The sequence below is a fragment of the Myotis nattereri genome (genome assembly GCF_964212035.1).
Source record: "Myotis nattereri genome assembly, chromosome: 4".
Classification (NCBI taxonomy): Eukaryota; Metazoa; Chordata; class Mammalia; order Chiroptera; family Vespertilionidae; genus Myotis; species Myotis nattereri.
In genome coordinates this window covers 7,454,939-7,475,782 of record NC_138079.1, presented here as the reverse complement: position 1 = coordinate 7,475,782, position 20,844 = coordinate 7,454,939, and the positions used below count along the sequence as shown (strand labels likewise).

The following is a 20,844-nucleotide window of genomic DNA, read 5'->3' as shown; positions in this document are numbered from 1 at the left end:
TATTTAGTGGCAAACTTTTTTTCATGATGACTGGTGGCATATTTTAAAAAATATTAATCTTCCCCTTCAAAGTAAACGCGATAACAATAACAAAGAAAGGTATTACTCAAAAAAGAAATGTGCTACAGAGCATTTAGAAATAGATATTTGAATACATTGCCACAGTTTTGTGATTTTTTTTCTGAAACAATTAAAAATATAAATGTGTCAGCTCTATGATATTCACACACCTAAAAATCTTGGAAACATTTTCCTAAGCTGCTTCAAATTCTTTAGATTAAGAGTTTTCAAACAATTTGCTAAAATATTTTGAATGTTATGCCTTCCCATTGGCTATGAAAACAGATTGACATTAAGATAGACATTTATTAGCCAGATTACATAAAAAACCTTTGGATAACTGATGGATGGAACTGAAAAATGAGTGTTAATGGCTTAGGAACTACACTCAATAGAGTCGTTCTCCCATTTTTTATTTGTATTTTATGGGGTTTCAGCTACTAAATCCCAACATCCAAATAAACTTTTCTTAGAATTCAACTTTTGAGTTTTCTGTATTGCAAAATATTTAACAAGTAATTTTAAAAATAATGAAATATATTTAGTCCCATTGCTTTTATTTGTGCCATTAGCAACATAGCATTAAAAATTACTTTTAACCATTTTTATTTCATATTCATGTTTTACTTAATGAAAAGGTAAACACAGATGCATTGGAGGATGTGGACAAATTTTTTTAATGAGATGCACAAACAAACAATTTTGATAGGTCCGTTATTTAACAAATCATAATCCAACATATATAATTGTGATTTAGCATCACCAACAAAATTTCTCTAAAATATTTTTCTTAAAAAAATTACACAAGTAAAAATTTATTTTAGGACAAATAAAAGTGGGGAAAAGAAAGCTTTTTAAAAATCACTCAAATTCTACCCACCAAAGAAAATCACTTGAAAATTTTAGTGCACACCCTTCCAGATTTTATTCTGTAAGTATATGTATCTTCTTCTTGCCCAAACATAGGCTTTTCTTCATTTACTACTGTGTTCCTCTAGGGCCTTTATGCCCTAAAGAATTTTAAAACTAAATTGTAAAGGAGATTTTGTGACATGAAAATTTAAGGAGCAACACTGAGAGATTCCTCTCTGCTGTGACCAAGGCTGGCTCTTTACAAACAACCCTGTGTAGCAGGAAAACATTTGTTGAATGTAGCCCATTGCCTGTCGTTTTGATGGCCTTTATCTAGATGTTAAATGTGTGGTTTCTCTGAAGAGAAAGTACCCAAAAAGAGACTGGTCAAATGTGGTTTTTGACTTGCTTTATCTTCACATGGCCTATGTAATAGGGCAGATAGATAAAGGGAACTAAGGTTTTGGCAAGACTTTGTTTCTGTTCAATGTTGCCACTGTATCTGAAGCCAATAAAATTAGGTTTATAAATTAGAATTATTGGCTGTGTGCAGTAGGACAGAAAATAGAACCCAGAGAGTGACTATCAATGGAGTCATTATATCTTCTGAATCAAGCAGTTATCTCTTAGAGGTGTGGTCCTGGACCTAATCTCATATAACATTTTTTTTTTTTTTTATCAATGACTAATACTATGAGAAAAAGCATTCATTCACACAGCAAATGAAACCTAGCTGGGAAATGAAAACTAAGAAGAGGAAGTCCCATTCTCAATGACAGGATTAGAATGAAAATGACCCAGAAAATTGGAGAAGTCGTAAGAAGTAAACAAAATGAGTAAGACACAGGAGTGGGCTAAAATGAAAAAGGAAGAAAAACAAGTTTCAAAAAGAGGAATGGCTAGACATTGGCAAGCATGGAGTATAACTTAGAGATTTTAAGAAATAACAAGCAGACTAGGGCCAATAATGTAGTTCTATTGTTTAAAAAGCAAACACAACATTGTGAAGTGTATTCCTTACTAACATTTACCTAAATTCCTGCTTCTTAGTTGAGTGTCATTTGCAAACACTAAGTACTTGTTTTGTTTTGTTTGTTTTATCAGAAATGCCATTCATCTTAAGAACAAATGTGGAGAATTCAGCCATTCAAGTGACAGTAACAGAGGAAAACCTAGTTTCATTGTAGGATTGGAGAGGCATAATTTTTTTTTTCTTCTGCCAGGGATGGAGTAATTGAATTATGACCTTTAAACAGGAGCATACAAGTTATAAAGATGAAAGGCTGTTGAGTTCAGGCTCTTCTGTACCCTAAGTAATGTAAAATTAGATCAATTGTACTCAACTTTTAGGAAAGACTGAAAGAGAAAATAAAGTTAAATTGTATTAGGAAGGAGTTCACTTAGAATAATAGGCATAAGAAAGACAGTTTGAAAATGGGAACAATTTGTAGAATCTGGTAGAATTTCCATTGATTTCAACTCTTCTAAAATGGGGAAATGTGGTGATACAAGGAGGGATGAAACACAACATTTTTAGCCAGACCTCAAGTTTTGTAATTTTTGCCTTAAACAGTGGTTCTCAACCTTCCTAATGCCGCGACCCTTTAATACAGTTCCTCATGTTGTGGTGACCCCCAATTTCATTGTAACAAATTGAACATAATTAAAGCATAGTGATTAATCACAAAAACAATATGTAATTATATATGTGTTTTCTGATGGTCTTAGGCGACCCCTGTGAAAGGGTCGTTCAACCCCCAAAGGGGTCGCGACCCACAGGTTGAGAACCGCTGCCTTAGACCCCTAACTAGAAGAAATCATTTGCACCAAGACTTAAATGGAGAGAGAGAGAGAGAGAGAGAGAGAGAGAGAGAGAGAGAGAGAGAACAAGTTTGTTGTGATTAAAATTATTCCTGGTAATGGCAGGAGATATTTTTAAAAAGTACTCTGATTGTGTTGCATCCTTGAATCTCAGTGCAATACCAGCGTCAGATATCTGATGTACATGTAATAAGAAAGACCTGGCGCCCACAGAGGGGAGTATCCTAGTTTATCTTCCTGATACTACTCCATACTGCTTTTCTTTTTCTTTTTAAAACTTTCAATTTACAATTGACATATATTAATTATAGGACATTTTAAAATCACAGACCCCCAAACAAGAAAAACTATATATATATAGTTCCACCACTATTAAGGGGGAAAAATCATGTAACACTTTGATGTGTATCTTCTCAGACTTTTTTCTACCTGCACAGACATGTACAATATTTCATAAAGTACACTTTTAATTTGGTATGTATTTTAAACGTTTATAAAAATGGGAATTTTGTAACCTCTCGCTTGGTTTAATATCACAACCCCTACCTTTGCTCATTTGAGTGTTTCCCATTGTTCACTATTACCAACGACTGCAATTAGTGTCTCGAATATTGGTATGTGTTTTTAAGCAAGAAGGGGATTGGAACAGAGTAATCCGGGCATTTACTCAAGCAACTGATCATATATTGGACATTTATTGGTGCCGGACTTTGCATGAACTGGACGCTGGCAAAGAGGTGGCTAAGGCAAGCTTTCCACCATCAGTTACCTTTCTGTCTCAGGAGACAAGGGTTGAAGCATAGGAAGCAACAAAATGCTCAGCTTGTCTTTAGTTTAAGAAAAAGTTGCTGGCTCAGGGGCCAGGTGTATGTACATTAATCAGCTAAAGCAGTTTTTAGAATTAAAGTCTCCCGCGTTAGCAATTGATAAGCTTACACATTAAAAATATCAATCCATCCCGTTTATGTTATTAGCCTTGTTCCAGTAGCTACCCAGGCAGAAAACCCGGACTCAGCCCACCGGGGCTCTCCGTCCCGCGGAGAGGAAACCCCGACCCCGGCCTCCCGGCCTCCGCGGGCGGGACCCAGGGACCCACCCACCGCCAGGACGGCCACCCCGCACCGCGGCCGGGCGGACCCTCCCCGCCCACTTCCACGCGTGGGGGCTCCCGCCGAGCGCGGCTTTGCAGATCAGACGCATGGCTGCTCCGCGCGGCGGCCAGAGCGAGGGAGGAAAACAAACTTTGTTACGTGTTCGCTGGGTTGGAGCAGAGCGCCTTTGGGAAGGGGAATGATGAACACTGCGCGCAGCCTTTTGTTTTTAATAGAAATCATTTTAATTGATGAAGGAGGGATGGCGGCGGCGGGTGGGTCGTTCATCCCACCCCAGCGCCTGCACGCAAGCGGGAGGGTCACGCAGGACCGTGTCAGCAGGTGGCCTCGGCTGGGACCACGGCTCCCGCGGCAGCCGGAGGGGAAGCATCGCCTACGGCGTACGCGCGCATCAATGGGGTCCCCTCGCGGGGATGCCTCCTCCCGCCGACCTGCACCCGCAGGGCCGGGCGCGTCGCCGCAACGTCCGGCCGCGGGAGGGGAGGACGCACGAGCCGCCCGTGGCACCCAGACCCCGAATGGGCACGGAGACCCGCGGACGCCCGCCCGCCCGCCAGCCGCCGCGGAGGGGCGGGGCCGAGGCCGCGAGGGGCGGGGCCGGCGCGCGGGAGGGGACGGGTTCTCGCGCGATTGGGCGAGGTTTCCGGTGTTGTGACTGAAACCCGTCAATATGGCGGCGATCGGCCGCGGCCGCTCGCTGAAGAACCTCCGAATCCGAGGTAAGCCCGCCGCAGCCCTGACTCCCGCCGCCCGGCGCCCGGCGCCCCCGGCCCCTGCCTGGCCCCGGCCCCGGGCTGCGGGGCGGGCTGGGCGCCGGCCGGAGCGGGGCTGCCGCCGCCGGCCTGCCCGCGGGTCCTAACTGGGCTGTGTGTGTTTCGCGCAGGACGGAATGACAGCGGCGAGGAGAACGTCCCGTTGGACCTGACCCGAGGTAACGCGGGCGGCGCGGGCGCGGGCGCGGGTGCGGTGCGGGGAGGGGCCAGGGCTGCGGGCCGGGGGGCGGAGGCCGGGGGCCGGGGCGGACCGCGCGCGGGACCGGCGGGGTGCGGGAGCCCAGCCCGGGGCCGCCTCCCGGACCCATCCCCCTTCGCGGGGTGCCCGCTCCCCTCGCCCCGAGCGCTGCTCCGGGCCTGGGGCGCCGTGCGTGCCGGGGAGACGCGCGCGGGACTCGGGGCTCCCGGGGGCCCGGCGTGGGTGCAGGCGAGTCCCGGCGCGCCCGGAGGCGGCGGAGGCTGTTGTCGAGGCAGCGGGAGGATGTCGGAGGGGAGAGCGACCACATCCTGCCTTCCCGGCCCCCGAGCCGAAGCGGGACCTGCTCGGTCTCCGCCGCCCGCCCGCCCGCCCGTGTGCTACTCGCCCCCCGCCCCGGGGACGCGAGCGGCGGTCACTCGGCAGGAAAACGGAGGGCGGCGATCGCTGCTCAGCGTCCGGGGAGCGCTGCCTCCCTCCCTCCCGCCGCCGCCGGGCCGGGCCGGGCCGCCGGGACCCGGTTGGCTGGGGCCGCCCCCTCGCCCCGGCCGCAGGTTCATTGTTTACCTTCCGCGGCGGCCGCGGGTGTGTTTACACCTCGGGGGCTGCGGGCGCCCGGCGTGTGCGTTTCAGGACCGCATCCCGCGGCCGGCCCGCGCCTGTGCGTCCGGTCCCCGCGCCGAGAGCGGCGGACGGGGTCCCGCCGGAGGCTCGGCAGCTGCGGGCGCGGTTTCCCTGCCGCCGCCGCGGGGAGCGGGGCTCGGTGTCCTCGCCGCGAAGTTCATGCCACCGCGGCCCGAGCGTTCTTAGAGCGCAGCCTGCGTCAGCTGCACAGTCGGCTTCCCTTCTGAGATCTGCAGACCACGCCGGGAGTTAGAAGACGGCCGTGGACACTGTATCACATTTTACAAAACCACTTTAACCCGTGTTGCACTGGCAGACTGTTATCCGCAGTATGAGACGTGGGCTCATTGTTGGGGCTCCTCACTAATTGAAAGCATAGTGCGTTTCTAATTTGTTTCTTTTTTTTTTTTTTGTCTCTCATAATGTAAGATGACTGTTATATACACCAAGAGGCCACTTTTTAAATTTAGCTACCAGCGTACATTCTTGTAACAATAGTTTATTCTGAAAGTCGAGGGACTTCATATATGTGGGAAAAGATGTCTTAGTCAATTTCCTAACATCAGCAAACTTCCCTCAGGGCTCAAAATTGGCGTGTAGTTCTGTAACAGATGTCGTTTATTAGTGATTTAATCTATATAAATCACTAATTTGTATGTTTTAGGTAGAGGTGAAAAGATCATTTCTTAGATTTTGTGTCTTAAAAACCTGCTTGGATGTGGTGCTAGAAACAAGTTACAGTTGTGCTTTTATTGAGTTTGCTGAGTTCCTGTATATGGTGGTTTCTCTGGCAGGTGTCAAAGTTTTGGGTTGTAAAAGAGCTATTTGGTTTGATATCGTTGGTTTACTTCAGTTTTACTCATATATACAGATAATGATGTACATTTACTATTTAAAATACTATATTTCCTGAATATTTAGTAAACACTTATGTTCATAGGGGTTCCTAGGGAATACAGTAAGTGCAGAAAATGCTATTTCTATTCGCTCTGACAAAATGTACTTCAATTTGTAAAGAAAATATACACAACCTATTGAAACTGATTGCAAAAGCAATATATAGCTAACAGTGAGAGACTATATGAGAACGGTATTCCTGAATCCTAGGAAAGTTTAGAATAAAAAAAAGTAATCTGAGATTCATTATATAGTGACACTATTGTTTAAGAAATTGCCATTGTGACAAACATTTCATTGTTAACCAGAAGGCTTGTGGATCTAACATGAAGAAAATTTATGAGGAATTACACGTTAGTAATATTTTGAGAACTGTGGGACACTGGATTGCAGCTGAAGGGCAGCTGTTTGTGGTTGGATTACAGTGTGTTTAGATAAAGTTTAGGTAACCAAAAAATATGTATTTATAATGGTGAGGCAATGTTTGCTCTCATTCTGATTTTTTTAATGTAACCTTTGAGAAAGTCATTGTGTGGCTCTCTAACAAAGTTCATTATAAAATAAAGGTCATGGTCATTGACCTTTATTTAGGAAAAGAGAGCGGACTGTACAGTCAGATAGTTCTGGGTTGTAATCTCAGCTGTGATACTTAATAGTTAGGTGATTTGGGGCAAGTTATTTGACCTTAACTCTTGGTTTCTTCATCTCAGAAAAAAAAAAGATAAAATTTCAAAGAGTTATTAGAATGTGAGAAGTAAAAGACTAGTGCTTACTTAGAGTACTCAGCACAGGACCTGATACTTTGTGAGTAATGTTAACTTAATGTTAGTTGCCCTCCTACTTTGTGAAATCAAAATTATTCATACCACATTTAAAATATTTAAAATGATTGTTTTGAATATTACAAACTTGCTAATAAGGAATTAGGGTATTGAAGTTCTCTTTTGTTTTAATATATTTTTATTGATTTCGGAGAGGAAGGGGGAGGGAGAGAGAGAAACATCAATGATGGGAGAGAATCATTGATCAGCTGCCTCCTGCACCCCCCACACTGGGGATCGAGCCCTCAACCTGGGCACGTGCCCTGACCAGGAATCAAACCATGACCTGGTTCATAGGTTGATGCTCAACCATTGAGCCATGCCAGATGAGCCTTTTTTTTTGAGTCATTAAATTAGATATAAATGAAGTAGAGTTCTTGAATATAACAACTGTAAAAAAGTAATATGAGATTGCCAGTAAATTAGTATAAGCAAAGAGCAATCTATTAATGAACTTAAGTTAAAATATGATATTTAATTTATAGAACCTTAGAATTTTTCTCCCTGACTCTAGAAAATTTCCTAGTAATAATAACTTGGCTAGTCTTGCAAGCTTCTTGAGGCATAGGAGAGTTTTTAAGATTCTGTTAAAAGATGTTGATAGTTTAATTTTATTCTAGTTTAGGAACTTCATTGCAGTAGATCTTACGGGCAACTTACTGGTTAATTGTTGCTTTCAGTTTTGTCTGGACAGCTACCCTGCTTAATTTGTGAAAATCCCTGATATTTGCTATAGATATCATTAAATAGTCTCAGTTTTGCATGCCAAAATCTATTTTAAAACCCATATGCTTCCCTTAGCTACTTCTACTGCAAGTATAGTCTATTTTTTGTCAATGCAGTTGTGCATCTCTTCCTGGTACTGAAAAGACTAAGTGTATTTTTCCTGTGGAAGCCTTTCCTAGTATAATTTAATTATCATATTCACAGTGAATTCTGAGGACATGGACACACATATTCAAATGTAATTATGAGAATATAATTTATTTAAAAGTATTGAGGTTTTTTTTGTTTATCCAACTCTTTTACCTTTCCATTAGTAAAAATAAAAAAAGTATTTTAATTGGTGTTTAAGAATTAGAAAAGTAGGAAGGTTTTTTGAGTGATGATTTGAGCAATCACTTTTTGTTTTCTGATTTCTTCTAGTTAGAAGCTTACTCATGTTGTTTAATTACTCAATTCAGTTAGACAAAACAAACATTGACTGAATGCCTATTATATACTAAATGCTGAAATAAGTGCCAGAGGAATAAAGATGAGGAAGATGGTACTCCCTTTTTAGGAGTTTACTGGAACAGACATAAAGAAGTGTTTACAATATGGAACAATAAATTAAGTAATCAAACTGTTTCAGGAACAGAAGTAGCCCAGAGGAGAGAATGATTAACGATCTGGTTGGTCGAGGATCAGAGAAGGCTTCACAGAGGGGTTGGCTTTTTGTGAGAACGGTCACGGACAAAGTGGAAGGAAACGTGGGCTCTCTACACCTTGGAAAAGTAAAGTCGAAAGTCGGTAGGAAGAGGAGCTGCCTAGGAGACCACTGTTACCATCTGAGAGATGATGGGGGACTGAGCCAGGACTGTTGGAGACATAAATGAAGTTGAATATATATTGGAATGGAGAATCATCTAATTTATTCTTCAGGTTCCAGATTGACTTTGTAATCCTCCTACTCTGTGCAGAGAACTTTTACTTCTTTGTTATGAAGGTAGAAGCTGTATGATATGTGTTCCCTTGTCTTCCCTTTCTATTTCATTTCACCCATAGTTCTGTCTCTGAGTCAGAAGAAAGCATCTTTATGCTTCTAATAATGTGTAATATTCTCTGTAGAACTAAGATTTCTTGCTTCTTTATGTCTGCCTTCCTATTGGCTTAGTTTTCTCATGTTCAGCAACGTTTTTGTATCTTTCACATGGGTCAGGTACTACACTGGGTATGGGATGATGTTGAGAGATGTGAAAGGTAAGTACAAAGATTACAAAACAGTTACTTTTCTGTGGGTTCTATAGACAGAATAGTTTATTCTCATTCCATAACTTTCTTCCTTATCCACTGTAGAATGTTCCCCATTCTATTATTAGTAGTACTGTATTAAATTATTATCTCACTTAATCTTCAACAGCCTTTTGAGGTACTCTTATTATTCCTATTTTACAGTTGAGGATATGGGTTTTGAAATTCTAAAGGACTGAACTCTGAAAGGTAATTCAGCCAGGGTCACAGGGCTAGTGACTAATGTATCATGCACTGTAGCCACTATATTTTCCTTGCTTGACTTTTGTAAAATATTCTCTTGATTCTTACCTTTTATGCTGTTGCTTCTCTTGACTAGCTGGTCTTCCAACTTTTTGAGCAAGTGAGCCCTAAGGTTCTTCTGTTCTTGGTCTTTTCCTCTCTATTACTGGTGCTGTCTCCCTGAGCAGCCTTTTCACTCATGACTTCAAAATTCCATAAATTGAGATCATTGTGATAACTACACTTTTATTCAGACTTTTTCTTCTAACTTGCAAAACATTATCATTTGTGTCTGGTACTCATCTCAGAGTCCTGATGTGTGAAATGTTGCACCCCATAGCATACCTCTTTTCACTTGCTAGGTACCACCACCGTCCTCTGTTACTCAAGCTAGTGGCCTAGTGTTCTTCTTTGTTCAGTTGGGAAGTTCCTCCAATTTGCCTCTGAGCTATCTACTGCATCCAATCTCTCCTATTCCCTTGTCGTTGATCTAGTTCCCTTCCTCATTATTTCATTTGGATGATAGTAAAATCATCTTTCTCTCACCTGTTTTTAATTATTCTGCTGTACAATTGCCAAGATTATTTCCCTGAAATCTAGATCCGATTCCCTTAAAAAATAAAACAAAACACATACACGCAATCTCCCATTTAAACTTCTCAGGCCCATTTTTACTCACTGAATAGAATCTGAATTTCTTAGCTTGGCATTGAAGGCCTTTGATGATTTATTTCAAAATGTTCTTCTGTACGGTCTTAACCATACTGTTCTCAATCTGTCTACCTCTCTGTATAGTTGCACTTATGGAATACACTCCCTCCCTTCTTTATACACAGTGCTTCCCGAAGGTTTGGGGAGATTTGCTAGTAGCACCAACCTCTCCTTTCCTCATTCTTCCTCTTGAAGATTCTGTTATGCCCTAGTTGAGGATCATTGCTTTAGTCAAAGATGACTTAATCTTTGCACATGGCATGCAGTTTCTCTTTATTTGACCTTGCATAGGTTATTTCCTCTGCCTAGAAGTCCATTTGCAGCACTATTTATCAAACTCCTGGTTTAAGGTCTAGGTCACATGCCACTTCTGGAAATCCTTTCTAATCATCCCAGTGGGAATTTATGCTTCCCATATCTCTGATTGTTCTTTTCTAAATATCACTTACCATTGTCTTATTTAAGTTCTTTGTCCAGTTGTTTTTCTTTCACTGGACATCACACTTCTTCCCCAGCATCTATCATATGATAATAACTGAAGCATTAATTAAATGGAAGAATGGAGAGAAGAGAAAAGGAGCAGGAGTAGTATGTACTGTATTGAGGAGATCAGATGTGAAAGAGCATTTTATGTTTGCAGTCGTGAGGGACAGTGAAATGGATGGTGCCATGAAAGGAGAAGTCATTTTAGGAGGGATGATAATGAGTCCCTTGCTCTTGATTTTAAGGTGATTGACTCTGTCAGAGATGTGTGAGAGGTAGCAGCAGATACTGAAATGGAAGTTTTAGTAGTAGTTCTGAACTTGTGATCTGGTTGTTCCCTGCATAGGGCTTTGAAAACGTGAAGAATGTAAATGGAGATAGAGCTGAACATTGGAGTGTTAGAGAATAAACTGATGAAATTGTCTGCCATGATGGACGGGTCAGTACGAAGAAAGGGTTCAACAGAAGAGAAGAAAATTACAAGATCTCTGAAGCCAAGAGGAAAATTTTGGGTTTACGGGACAGAGAGAGTCTAGCATTGCGGTTGGGGTTAGGAGAACTGAGTTATGCTCTTCCTTAATCTGAGGATGACTGAGTTGTTTACTTAACCTCTCTGGGTATCAGTTTCCTAATCTCTAAAATGCATACCACTTTACATTTGTAGCACTTTCGCTTTCTGTCTTTGTGATTCTCAGATATCACTATGTTTCTGGGATATTGAAAGGTTAAAGAGAAAGCATTTATAGCCCTGTTAAGTCACTGTGAGAGGTATTCCTATAAACAGTAATGAATACTAGTACATGTAGGAGTGATGCTATTTCATAGCGCTTTAAATGTAAATTATAGTCAACTCTCAATTTCCTTTTAAGTGATCATCTGCAGTGACTTGCTGCCTCCTCCCTCCCAGGTCTCAGGCTACTGAAAATAGGGCTGTGAAAAGCACTGTGGGGTGAGTGAATGGTTTGCATGCTTGTGTATCTGTACCACTGACTGTCACCAAGCTAAATACAGTCCACTCTCAGTTACTTGCACATAATAAAAAGTTGAATAATGGTGGAAGAGTGCTAAATGTATATTCTAAACAGCATTACTTATATGCGTCTTGGGAATCTTTTATATTCTTTCCTCTCCTACAGTAAATTGATGTATTTTTTATTTGAATTAATAGCATCAATTTTTATTTTTTAAACGAATACTATTAAATAGTGGAAGTAAACAGACTGAAATATTTATTAGGTAAACTACATATGAATAATTGAGAGTTGGCTGTGCTTTTGGATCATCCATTGTTTTGTATTATCTGTGCTTTTTTGTTAGTGTGGCCAGGTTAAAGCTAAATAGCTACTTTAAAATTATATCTGTATGATGAGTGTACTTATAAAATTATGCCGATACCAAATTAACTTGAAAATAATTATTCAAAACTAGCTAAATATGATATTCATATGTTCAAAGTCATAGGGTTGAAAGAAAACCTAAACCAAAGTACATTCTTGAAATTCTTTTTACAAAGTCATGTAGCCAGACAGATTGCATAAACTAAACAATGTACCTGGTAATGATGCCTTTTATATAAAATATAATAAAATATATTTTATAAAATTTAAAATATCAAACAATATTTTTAAGGAGTCAGTTGGGTATAGTAAGAAATAGAAAGGAGTTTTAACCTTAATTACTTGAATTAATAAAGAATTTGATTCCTTCAATTACTTTACCTTTTTGTTTACCCTAATATGTTGAAGAATTTGGATTTGTAGTGGTTTGTTAATGTCAGTCAAAATATTTTTGATGAATATATTATACTAGAGGCCTGATGCACGGAATTTCTTTAAGGGGCTCAGCCCCCGCCCCAGCGCTGCAGCTGCCTCAGCCCTCACAGCCCCGCTTCATCCAAAAGGCCGTCCGGTCTAATTAGCATATTATGCTTTTATCATTATAAATAATTAGGTTAGTAAGTGGTTTTTTTTTGTTTTTGTTTAAATATATTTTATTGATTTTTTACAGAGAGGAAGGGAGAGAGATAGAGAGTCAGAAACATCGATGAGAGAGAAACATCAACCAGCCGCCTCCTGCACATCCCCCACTGGGGATGTGCCCGCAACCCAGGTACATGCCCTTGACCGAAATCGAACCTGGGACCTTTCAGTCCGCAGGCCGACGCTCTATCCACTGAGCCAAACCGGTTTCGGCAGTAAGTGTTATTGTACATCAGGAAGGCATAATTTTTGGCATTAAGGAGTTTATATTATAGTTGGGATATTCCTGAATCAGGGCATAGTTTAAGACAGTAGTATTTGAAGCACCTGCCAATTATCTTTATAAAGGAATCAAAAGCTGGAGAAATTCAGACAAAAATGGGAGATAGGTAAGGAATGATAGAGCGAAGACCTCATAGAAGGTTGACACCTGTAAGACCTTTGCATAAAAGGTCTTGAATAGTGAGAGTTCTAGATCAGTGTTTAAAAAATCACAGCTTAATTTGTGAACTAACATATTCTGGCGTATTATTGAGTATTTGAAGAAAAGATATTGAGAAAATGTTGATGAGTTTTGCATGTAAATCTCTTAACTACTGAAGACTGATTATGTTTTAAACTAGAGTTTTCTTCTGATCTTTGAAGGCAGTGCTGGACTGAGAGATTTTAGGCATATTGTGCAGTAATTGTGTGCTTTTGATTATGAGTATATAAATGCTTGGCTGCATTCGAAACCCAAGCATAAATGATTTTTTCTTCCATTGTTTTGTAGTATATGTGTCTACTCTCATTAATACTGCATGCTCAAAAGGCTCTACATTTGTTATCAAACTTATTTCTAGACTAGAGGCCCAGTGCACAAATTTGTGTATGGGTGGGGTCCGGCCTGCTCTGATTAGGGCCGATGGGGGCCAACCAGGGGGAGGGGCCACGGGAAGTTGGCTGGCCAGTCTTGCCCCCGATTGGGTCAGTTGGCCGGCCGCAGTGGGAGTCATAGCGACCTGTTGTTCCCGTCATTCCGCTGGCTTGGCTTTTATATAGATAGATGTATGCAGAGACTACAAGAGGGATATTTTGTTATTTTTACACTAAAATTATTGTATTTTCGGATCTCAAAATTCAAGCATGTGACCTGACAGTATTATAAAATACTTTAAGATTATCTTGAGTAAACATGGAATATTTCATTGCCAAATCTAGACACCTTACCCAGCCCTCTAGTTATTTGGATGAAAGATAAACAGTGTTTGGGAAGTTATTGCTCTCAAAGTAGCAAAATGAGAGTTGAATTGCCACTTGCAGGGATTTTAGTAAACTTGTTCACAGTCCAGTGTAATTTAATGTATTTCTTATTAAAAGTAGAGTGAAAAGCCTCAGAAACTAGTAAAGGAAGATTTTCAAGTAATTTACTTTTAATGACTAAGAAGGAGCAGCTTGCCAGATAAAAGTATATTTAACTGTTTTTAGATGTGTGCACATAATATTTTTATCAGTAGTTTCTGACTCTGAGAAATCACATCTTAAAATAATATTGCTAATTATTTCCATGCTTAATGTTCATCCCTCAGATATTAAAAGTTTTAATTGCCGTTTTCTTTTCTATTCATAATTCTGTATAATACACTCCCTAACCTTCACCACTCCACCATCACCACCAGCCCTCTCCCCCAAGGAAAAAAAAAAAAGAAAAAACCCGAGGGGAATTGAGTTGCAGAAAGAGTGAGAAGACTCCAGTGGTTGGAGGTAGGTGAGCTGTAAACTGTAATGTCTCGCTACATGGCAGTTTCTGTGTGTGGCTAGGTGGCAAGTGGAATATTGTGGAACTTTTTCTTCAGCACAGGTAGATAAGTTTTTAATCATATCTGTCACATGTGATATTAGTAGACAGTAATAATACTGGGATATTTGAATACAAATAACTGTTTCCTACTTTGTTTATTTAAAACGATGTGGTTTTATATTATTACTTAGGTTGTAATTTCTAGTGTTATGTTTGAATGGCATACTTAATGTGGTACAAAGCAGGTCAGATTTCATGTGTCATCTATATAAGAAAAGCCTAAATGACCGTTAAGGTGGAATGACCAGAATGACCGGTTGCTATGATGGGCACTGACCACCAGGGAGCAAACGCTCAACACAGGAGCTGCCCTCTGGTGGTCAGTGCGTTCCCACGGGGGAGCACCGCTCAGCCAAAAGCCAGGCTCATGGCTGGTGAGTGCAGTGGCGGGAGCCTCTCACGCCTCTGTGGCAGCGCTAAGGAGCAGCCAGCCGAGCAGTAAGGAGCGAACAGGTAGGCGGGAAGAAGGGAGCGAGGGATCCCGGACTGCGAGACCACCCCATCCCCAGTGCATGAGTTTCGTGTACCAGGCCTCTAATATAAGAATAATTTTTAACATAAGATTTTTATAACTTTAATGAGTTAAATTTTAGATTGGCATAGTCTTAAAAATGTTTAAATCACTTCATATATTTTAATAAGAACGTTAAAATAGCCTTTTTTTCCCCTTTGGGGAGAATTTACTATGTGTTCATGTTTCAACATTGTTTTGAATAAATAAATGTATATTATTGTTTTACTTAGCAAAATAAAAGGAATATTAAAAGATGCTGGATATTTTTCAAAAGGAAATAAAAAGATTAAGACATTTGGATAAATTGTTGCAGTTGTCTTTTGCTGATTTGAAATTCCTTTTACAAAGTCATGTAGCTGATTTTTCTAATAGTTTTTTTGTTTATATTAAAAGCTTAGACTTTATGAGTTCTAGGAAAACTTTTTGACTTACTTCAATAATTATGTCTACATTGTAAAGTACCATAGGAAAGTGTAATTGTTTTAAAAACAAGTAATTATATGCCACTAAATATTCACCTGGGGTATTTGAATATGAGTGTATTGGGAGATATACGTGTGTCTGTAAATATTGTCTATTTTTAAGCATATTTGGAAGCTACTTTAGAAATTACTTTATTAGTGCTCTTATTCAAAACAGGAATGTTCTCTATAGTATCTGACATGTCATTCATTATCACTCAGACCTTTCACTGATAAGTAGCTTATTCAAAAGGGTTTGTTTCTTTGAACAGCTATGTTAGTAAAATTCTCATATCAAGTTAACCAAAAATTTAATAAAAGAATTTTTCAGTAATTGGTTCTAGTTCTTCCCTTTGAAACAGTGCTTTTATTCTTTTATTTTAGAAGTGTTTACCAATAAAAAGTAGAACTGAGGGGAAGTAGAGTTGCAGTAGGTGTAATTTGTACACTGTGTATGCTATTAAGGACAGACTCTTACCCTTTTACTCTCATTTTATAGGCCGATCACCAAGTATTTATTGAGAACCACCACTGTGTCTGGTGTTGTTCTAGTTTATATGGTCTTTTCTTACAGAAAAAGCAGCAGCAGCTACCATATTTTGACCCTGATTATATGTTGGGTACTGAGTTAAAAACATTACTTAAATTACCTAATTTAATCTTCCTACATACCAAGGAAATATATATTAGTATCCCTATGAAGGAAATGGGGCCCAGAGGCAGCCTAACTAGCCCAGGTCATTTGGCAGTAAGTAAGAAAGGTAAGATTCAGATCCTATTTATTGTTTTTGGTTCTAAATCTCGTGTACTTAATCCTTTACAGTCTTTCTAAAAAGAAGTCAGATAGCCCATGATGCTGGAATAATTAGTAACTAAATGAGTATTCTATATATTGTAGGACTTTATTTGCAGCACTCAGGAAACAAGTTACTGGCTGAGCTTTTAAACATTTTAGATACAGTTATTTCTAGAACTATTACATCTGTCCTTTCTTAAGAAGAAAATATCAGTTATATTTTAACTTTTTGGCTAGGGTCATCATCGTTAGTTATGTGTTTATTAATACCTTATGTAACTTTGGATTGCTCTTTTAATCTTATGTGCTATTTCATTGTTCTCAGCTATCATTTACATTGCAATTATTGTTTCTATATTTAGCAGTCTTTTAATTCCTTATTTTTTACTTTTACTGTGTTATAAAATGGAAACGATATACCTGGCTTGTTAATCTGAATGGAAAATAAAGAGAAATAGGTTGTCATTATAAGGATTTAAGGGTGGGGGGAGTGCTACTGTCAATAATATATATGAACTGTAGTGAATAAAATTGGTGATGATACACTGTTTCAGTTTTTATTGCCATCTCTTGGAGTGCTTGTTTTTACATTCTGGCTGTTTTTCAGATAGGTAATTATCTCAGCATAATTCAAGGAAGGTGAGATATGACTTGATAGAGTTGGTATATTTTTATACAATATGGGTAGTGAGATAATATAAAAGTAGGTAATAAGGTACAAAATATGACTAATATGGACAAAATAACATATAATAACATGTTAATGGCATGATACAGAGACAGTCTAGCACTAGAGCCTTATAAGAGCATGGGCTTTGGAGCCAGATGGACCTGCTTCTTAAAAGTTTTTGAATTCAGACAGGTTTCCTTTTCTGAGGATATTTTCTCATCTCTATTGGAGATAGCACTTATTTGAGGAGGAGTAAAATGTTTGTAAAGTATTTATTACAGTTTTGGCACATAGATAAAAAGAAGTAGATGTCAGGCCAGAGCCGGTTTGGCTCAGTGGATAGAGCATGGGCCTGCGGACTCAAGGGTCCAGGGTTCGAGTAGGGGGTGTGCAGGAGGCAGCTGATTGATGTTTCTCTCTCATCGATGTTTCTAACTCTCTATCCCTCTCCCTTCCTCTCTGTAAAAACTCAATAAAATATATTTAAAAAAAAAAGAAGTAGATATCAGGTGTTCTTTATGTGGTCAGTGTAAAGCAAAGGGGATGAGGGAAGGGAGAGAGAAGCCTGAGTTGGAAAAAGTAAAAGAAAGGGGAGCAATGTTTCAACTTTGAATAATTAGACTGGTTAAATCAGGAGGACTAGGGTATGAGCAAAGGCATGAAATATTTTACTGAGAGGAATAAGGATATATAATTTTAGCATTTATATTAGAGTTGTAGGACAGGAGTAAGTTATTGAGGGCCTTGAAAACTTTGTGGAGCTGTTAAACCCTCTTTTCTTTTTATATGTCAAAGAACCTAATATAGTAAGAGAGCAGTGAATGTTATTTTTAAAAAATTTTTTTAATTAAAAGAAAACATGGATCCAAAAATGTCTTTCATAAATGTACAGTTCTATGAATTTTGACAAATTGAACACATGGATAATCAGAATATTTCAATGCTCTGGAAACTGATCATCTACTTCCAGGCACCACTTCTCCCACCAAGGGCACTGCTGCTACTCTGACTTCTGACAGGATAGATTAATTCTGCCTATTTTTGAACTTCATGCTCATATAGGCTGTACTCTTTTATATATTACTTTATATGCCCAATATTATGTTATATCACTGTGTTATATGTAGAGTTAAAGTTAGGTATTTTAATCAAGTCTGCTTAGATGTATTAGGTATGTTATGATGTGGATGGATTAGTTTCTTTTGGATGAGTAGTTGTATAAGTGGATAGAGCTTAGAAAAATTACACTAATTCCAACTTTCTTTAAAAAATTTAAATCATTTTTTGAATATCTCTATCTTTTGCCTCTTCAGCGTAACCTTTTAATTTAATGGGTTTTAGCCAGTTAACACATCTAGATAGGTGAATTTTTTTCTTTAATTTTTTCCTTAACCATTGTTTAGCGAAAAAGCATAAATAAAAAGATCACCATAAAGAGTTCAAAGCTACAGGTTAGAAAGTTGGAAAAATTAGAAGTCAAATCCAATAAAAGTTTTGTTGACCTAATTTAATTGGTTGAATATTTACCAAATTGGTTTAATATTTCTACAGAGAAAAAGAGTGGATGATAAACATAACTTGGTCCTCACTTCAATAATATGTTCATCTATCTATATATATAAAAGCCTAAGTGACCAAATGACCGGTTGACCAGTCACTATTATGCACACTGACCACCAGGGGCAGACGCTCAATGCAGGAGCTGCCCCCTGGTGGTTAGTGCACTCCCACAGCCAACCTCCTGCAGTTCCCCCCCTACTCCCACCCCCACCCCCGCCTGGCCAACCTCTTGTGGCCCCTTTCCCCGGCCGGCCGGCCCAATGGCCCTGATTGGAACTTCCTTTGGCCCCTCTCTCTGGCCGGCCAACCTCCCATGGCCCCAATTGGCCTGATCACTGGCCAGGCTGAGGGACCCCACCCGTGCACAAATTCATGCAGCGGGCCTCTGGTGTGAATAATATGTTAATGAGGCAATATCAATGTGTTAATATGTTAGATTTACAACAATGTAGTTTTAAAAGTATGTCAGAGTTGAAAAGTTGTTAGAATACAAAACAGAGATGCTTCTCCTTGAAAGAACATATATGTTTAAATGTCTTGTCTTTCTTAGGAGCTCAATAATAGGACATGCTACATTTTTCTTGGGCTGTACATTATAGTTTTATGTTCCTTGACTTGAAAGAAAATTTAATCAAGTTTTTTTTTAAAACTTAACCCTTCATTGTTTTTTAGTTGGTGATGCTTTGATAGAAAAAGATTCCACTGCCCATCTCTTTGTATTTATCCTCAAGAAATTAGAGCTGAGTACTGCATAAAATTGATTAAATACTTGAAAGCAACTTGGCAACATGTGCTTAGCATAGATTAGTAGAATAAAGAACATTTTACTTATTTCAGTATGCAGAGGCAAGAGTGAATGTAAAAGTGAAATAAAAATATTCACTTTCTGATGAGGGTGAAGAAATTTCTGAGGAAGTGCATTTTCTGAGTGTTTGATAATTTAAAAATATTAGCATCATCCTGTGCACCTTAAGGTGGACGGTTCCATTCCAAGTCAGGGCACATAACCTGGGTGGCAGATTCACCCTCAGGTCTGTTATGTATGGGAGGCAGCTGATCGATGTTTCTCTCTCCCCCCTCCTTTGTCTCTTTCTTAAAAAAATCAATAAAAACATTTAAAATAATAAAAATATATATTAGTATTTACTTCATTTTAAATACAGGCTGGGGCAAAAGTAGGTTTACAGTTGTGAGTATGCGAAACAAACTTTATTCTTGTATTATTATTTATTGTATTAGGGGACCGTGGGTGGGTGGCTTCACCTGAGCCGCAGGTGCCTGAGACCATGGGCAGGAGGTTTCTCCCTCTCCCGGGCCGTAGGCGCTGGCTCCTGGGACCACAGGCGGGTGGCTTCGCCCAGGCCTGGCTTTGTCAGGAAGGACACCTGGAAGATGTCCGGTCTAATTAGCATATTACTCTTTTATTAGTATAGATTATTTTTCATACAAACATATGTAAACCCACTTTTGCCCCACCCTGGTTCAAATTTTAAATATTTATGTATTTACGCTTTGGAAGTATGTAAAGGAATGAGTTCAGAATTCTCTAAGGGTGAGAACATTTAATAACCTTGAAAGATCCTTGCAGATTCTGAGTCTAGACTATTTATTTCACTGAGCAGTTTTATTTATTTATTTTTTAAAATATATTTTTATTGATTTTTTTACAGAGAGGAAGGGAGAGGGATAGAGAGTTAGAAACATTGATGAGAGAGAAGCATCAATCAGCTGCCTCCTGCACACCCCCTACTGGGGATGTGCCTGCAACCAAGGTACATGCCCCTGACCGGAATCGAACCGGGACTCTTCAGTCCCCAGGCCGACACTCTATCCAGTGAGCCAAACCGGCTAGGGCACACTGAGCAGTTTTAAACAGTATGAATTACTAGCTATCAAAGGAATACTTATTTTTACAGGTGAATTGAGTGAGTGCTTGTTTAATTCTATTAGTTAGGAATGCCAAAATGCAGTACATCTTTATTTTTAAGTATGTTTTTCAAGATTACATTGCTATTGCTCTTGTACATACTGACATATCTTTATTTCCAAGTGTTTTTTTTAAAAATATATTTTATTGATTTTTTACAAAGAGGAAAGGAGAGAGATAGAGAGTTAGAAACATCGATGAGAGAGAAACATCAATCAGCTGCCTCCTGCACATCTCCTACTGGGGATGTGCCCGCAACCCAGGTACATGCCCTTGACCGGAATCGAACCTGGGACCTTTCAGTTCACAGGCCGACGCTCTATCCACTGAGCCAAACCGGTTTCGGCTATTTCCAAGTGTTTTAAATGATTTTTTTCTAGTGTAAAACTGAAGTAGTATGGTAAACTGTTGGCTGTTAAATATGATCAGAACTTGGTTTGAAATATATTTTGATTACTTAAAACATTACAAAGTAACAAAGGGTTTATCAAATGAAGTACTGTTTTAGCAAA

At 39.6% G+C, this 20,844-nt stretch overlaps 1 protein-coding gene across 1 annotated transcript in view; it reads left to right on the top strand.

Annotated features, from left to right (window-relative positions):
* Positions 1–4,486: 4,486 nt before the first annotated feature.
* RICTOR (RPTOR independent companion of MTOR complex 2) overlaps positions 4,487–20,844 on the top strand; it is a 93,603-nt gene continuing 77,245 nt past the window's right edge. Inside the window, exons 1-2 of the mRNA XM_081089103.1 lie at positions 4,487–4,564; positions 4,729–4,776. Coding sequence (XP_080945229.1) covers positions 4,516–4,564; positions 4,729–4,776 — 97 coding nt within the window. The 5' untranslated portion in view covers positions 4,487–4,515. The remainder of the gene's footprint in view (positions 4,565–4,728; positions 4,777–20,844) is intronic.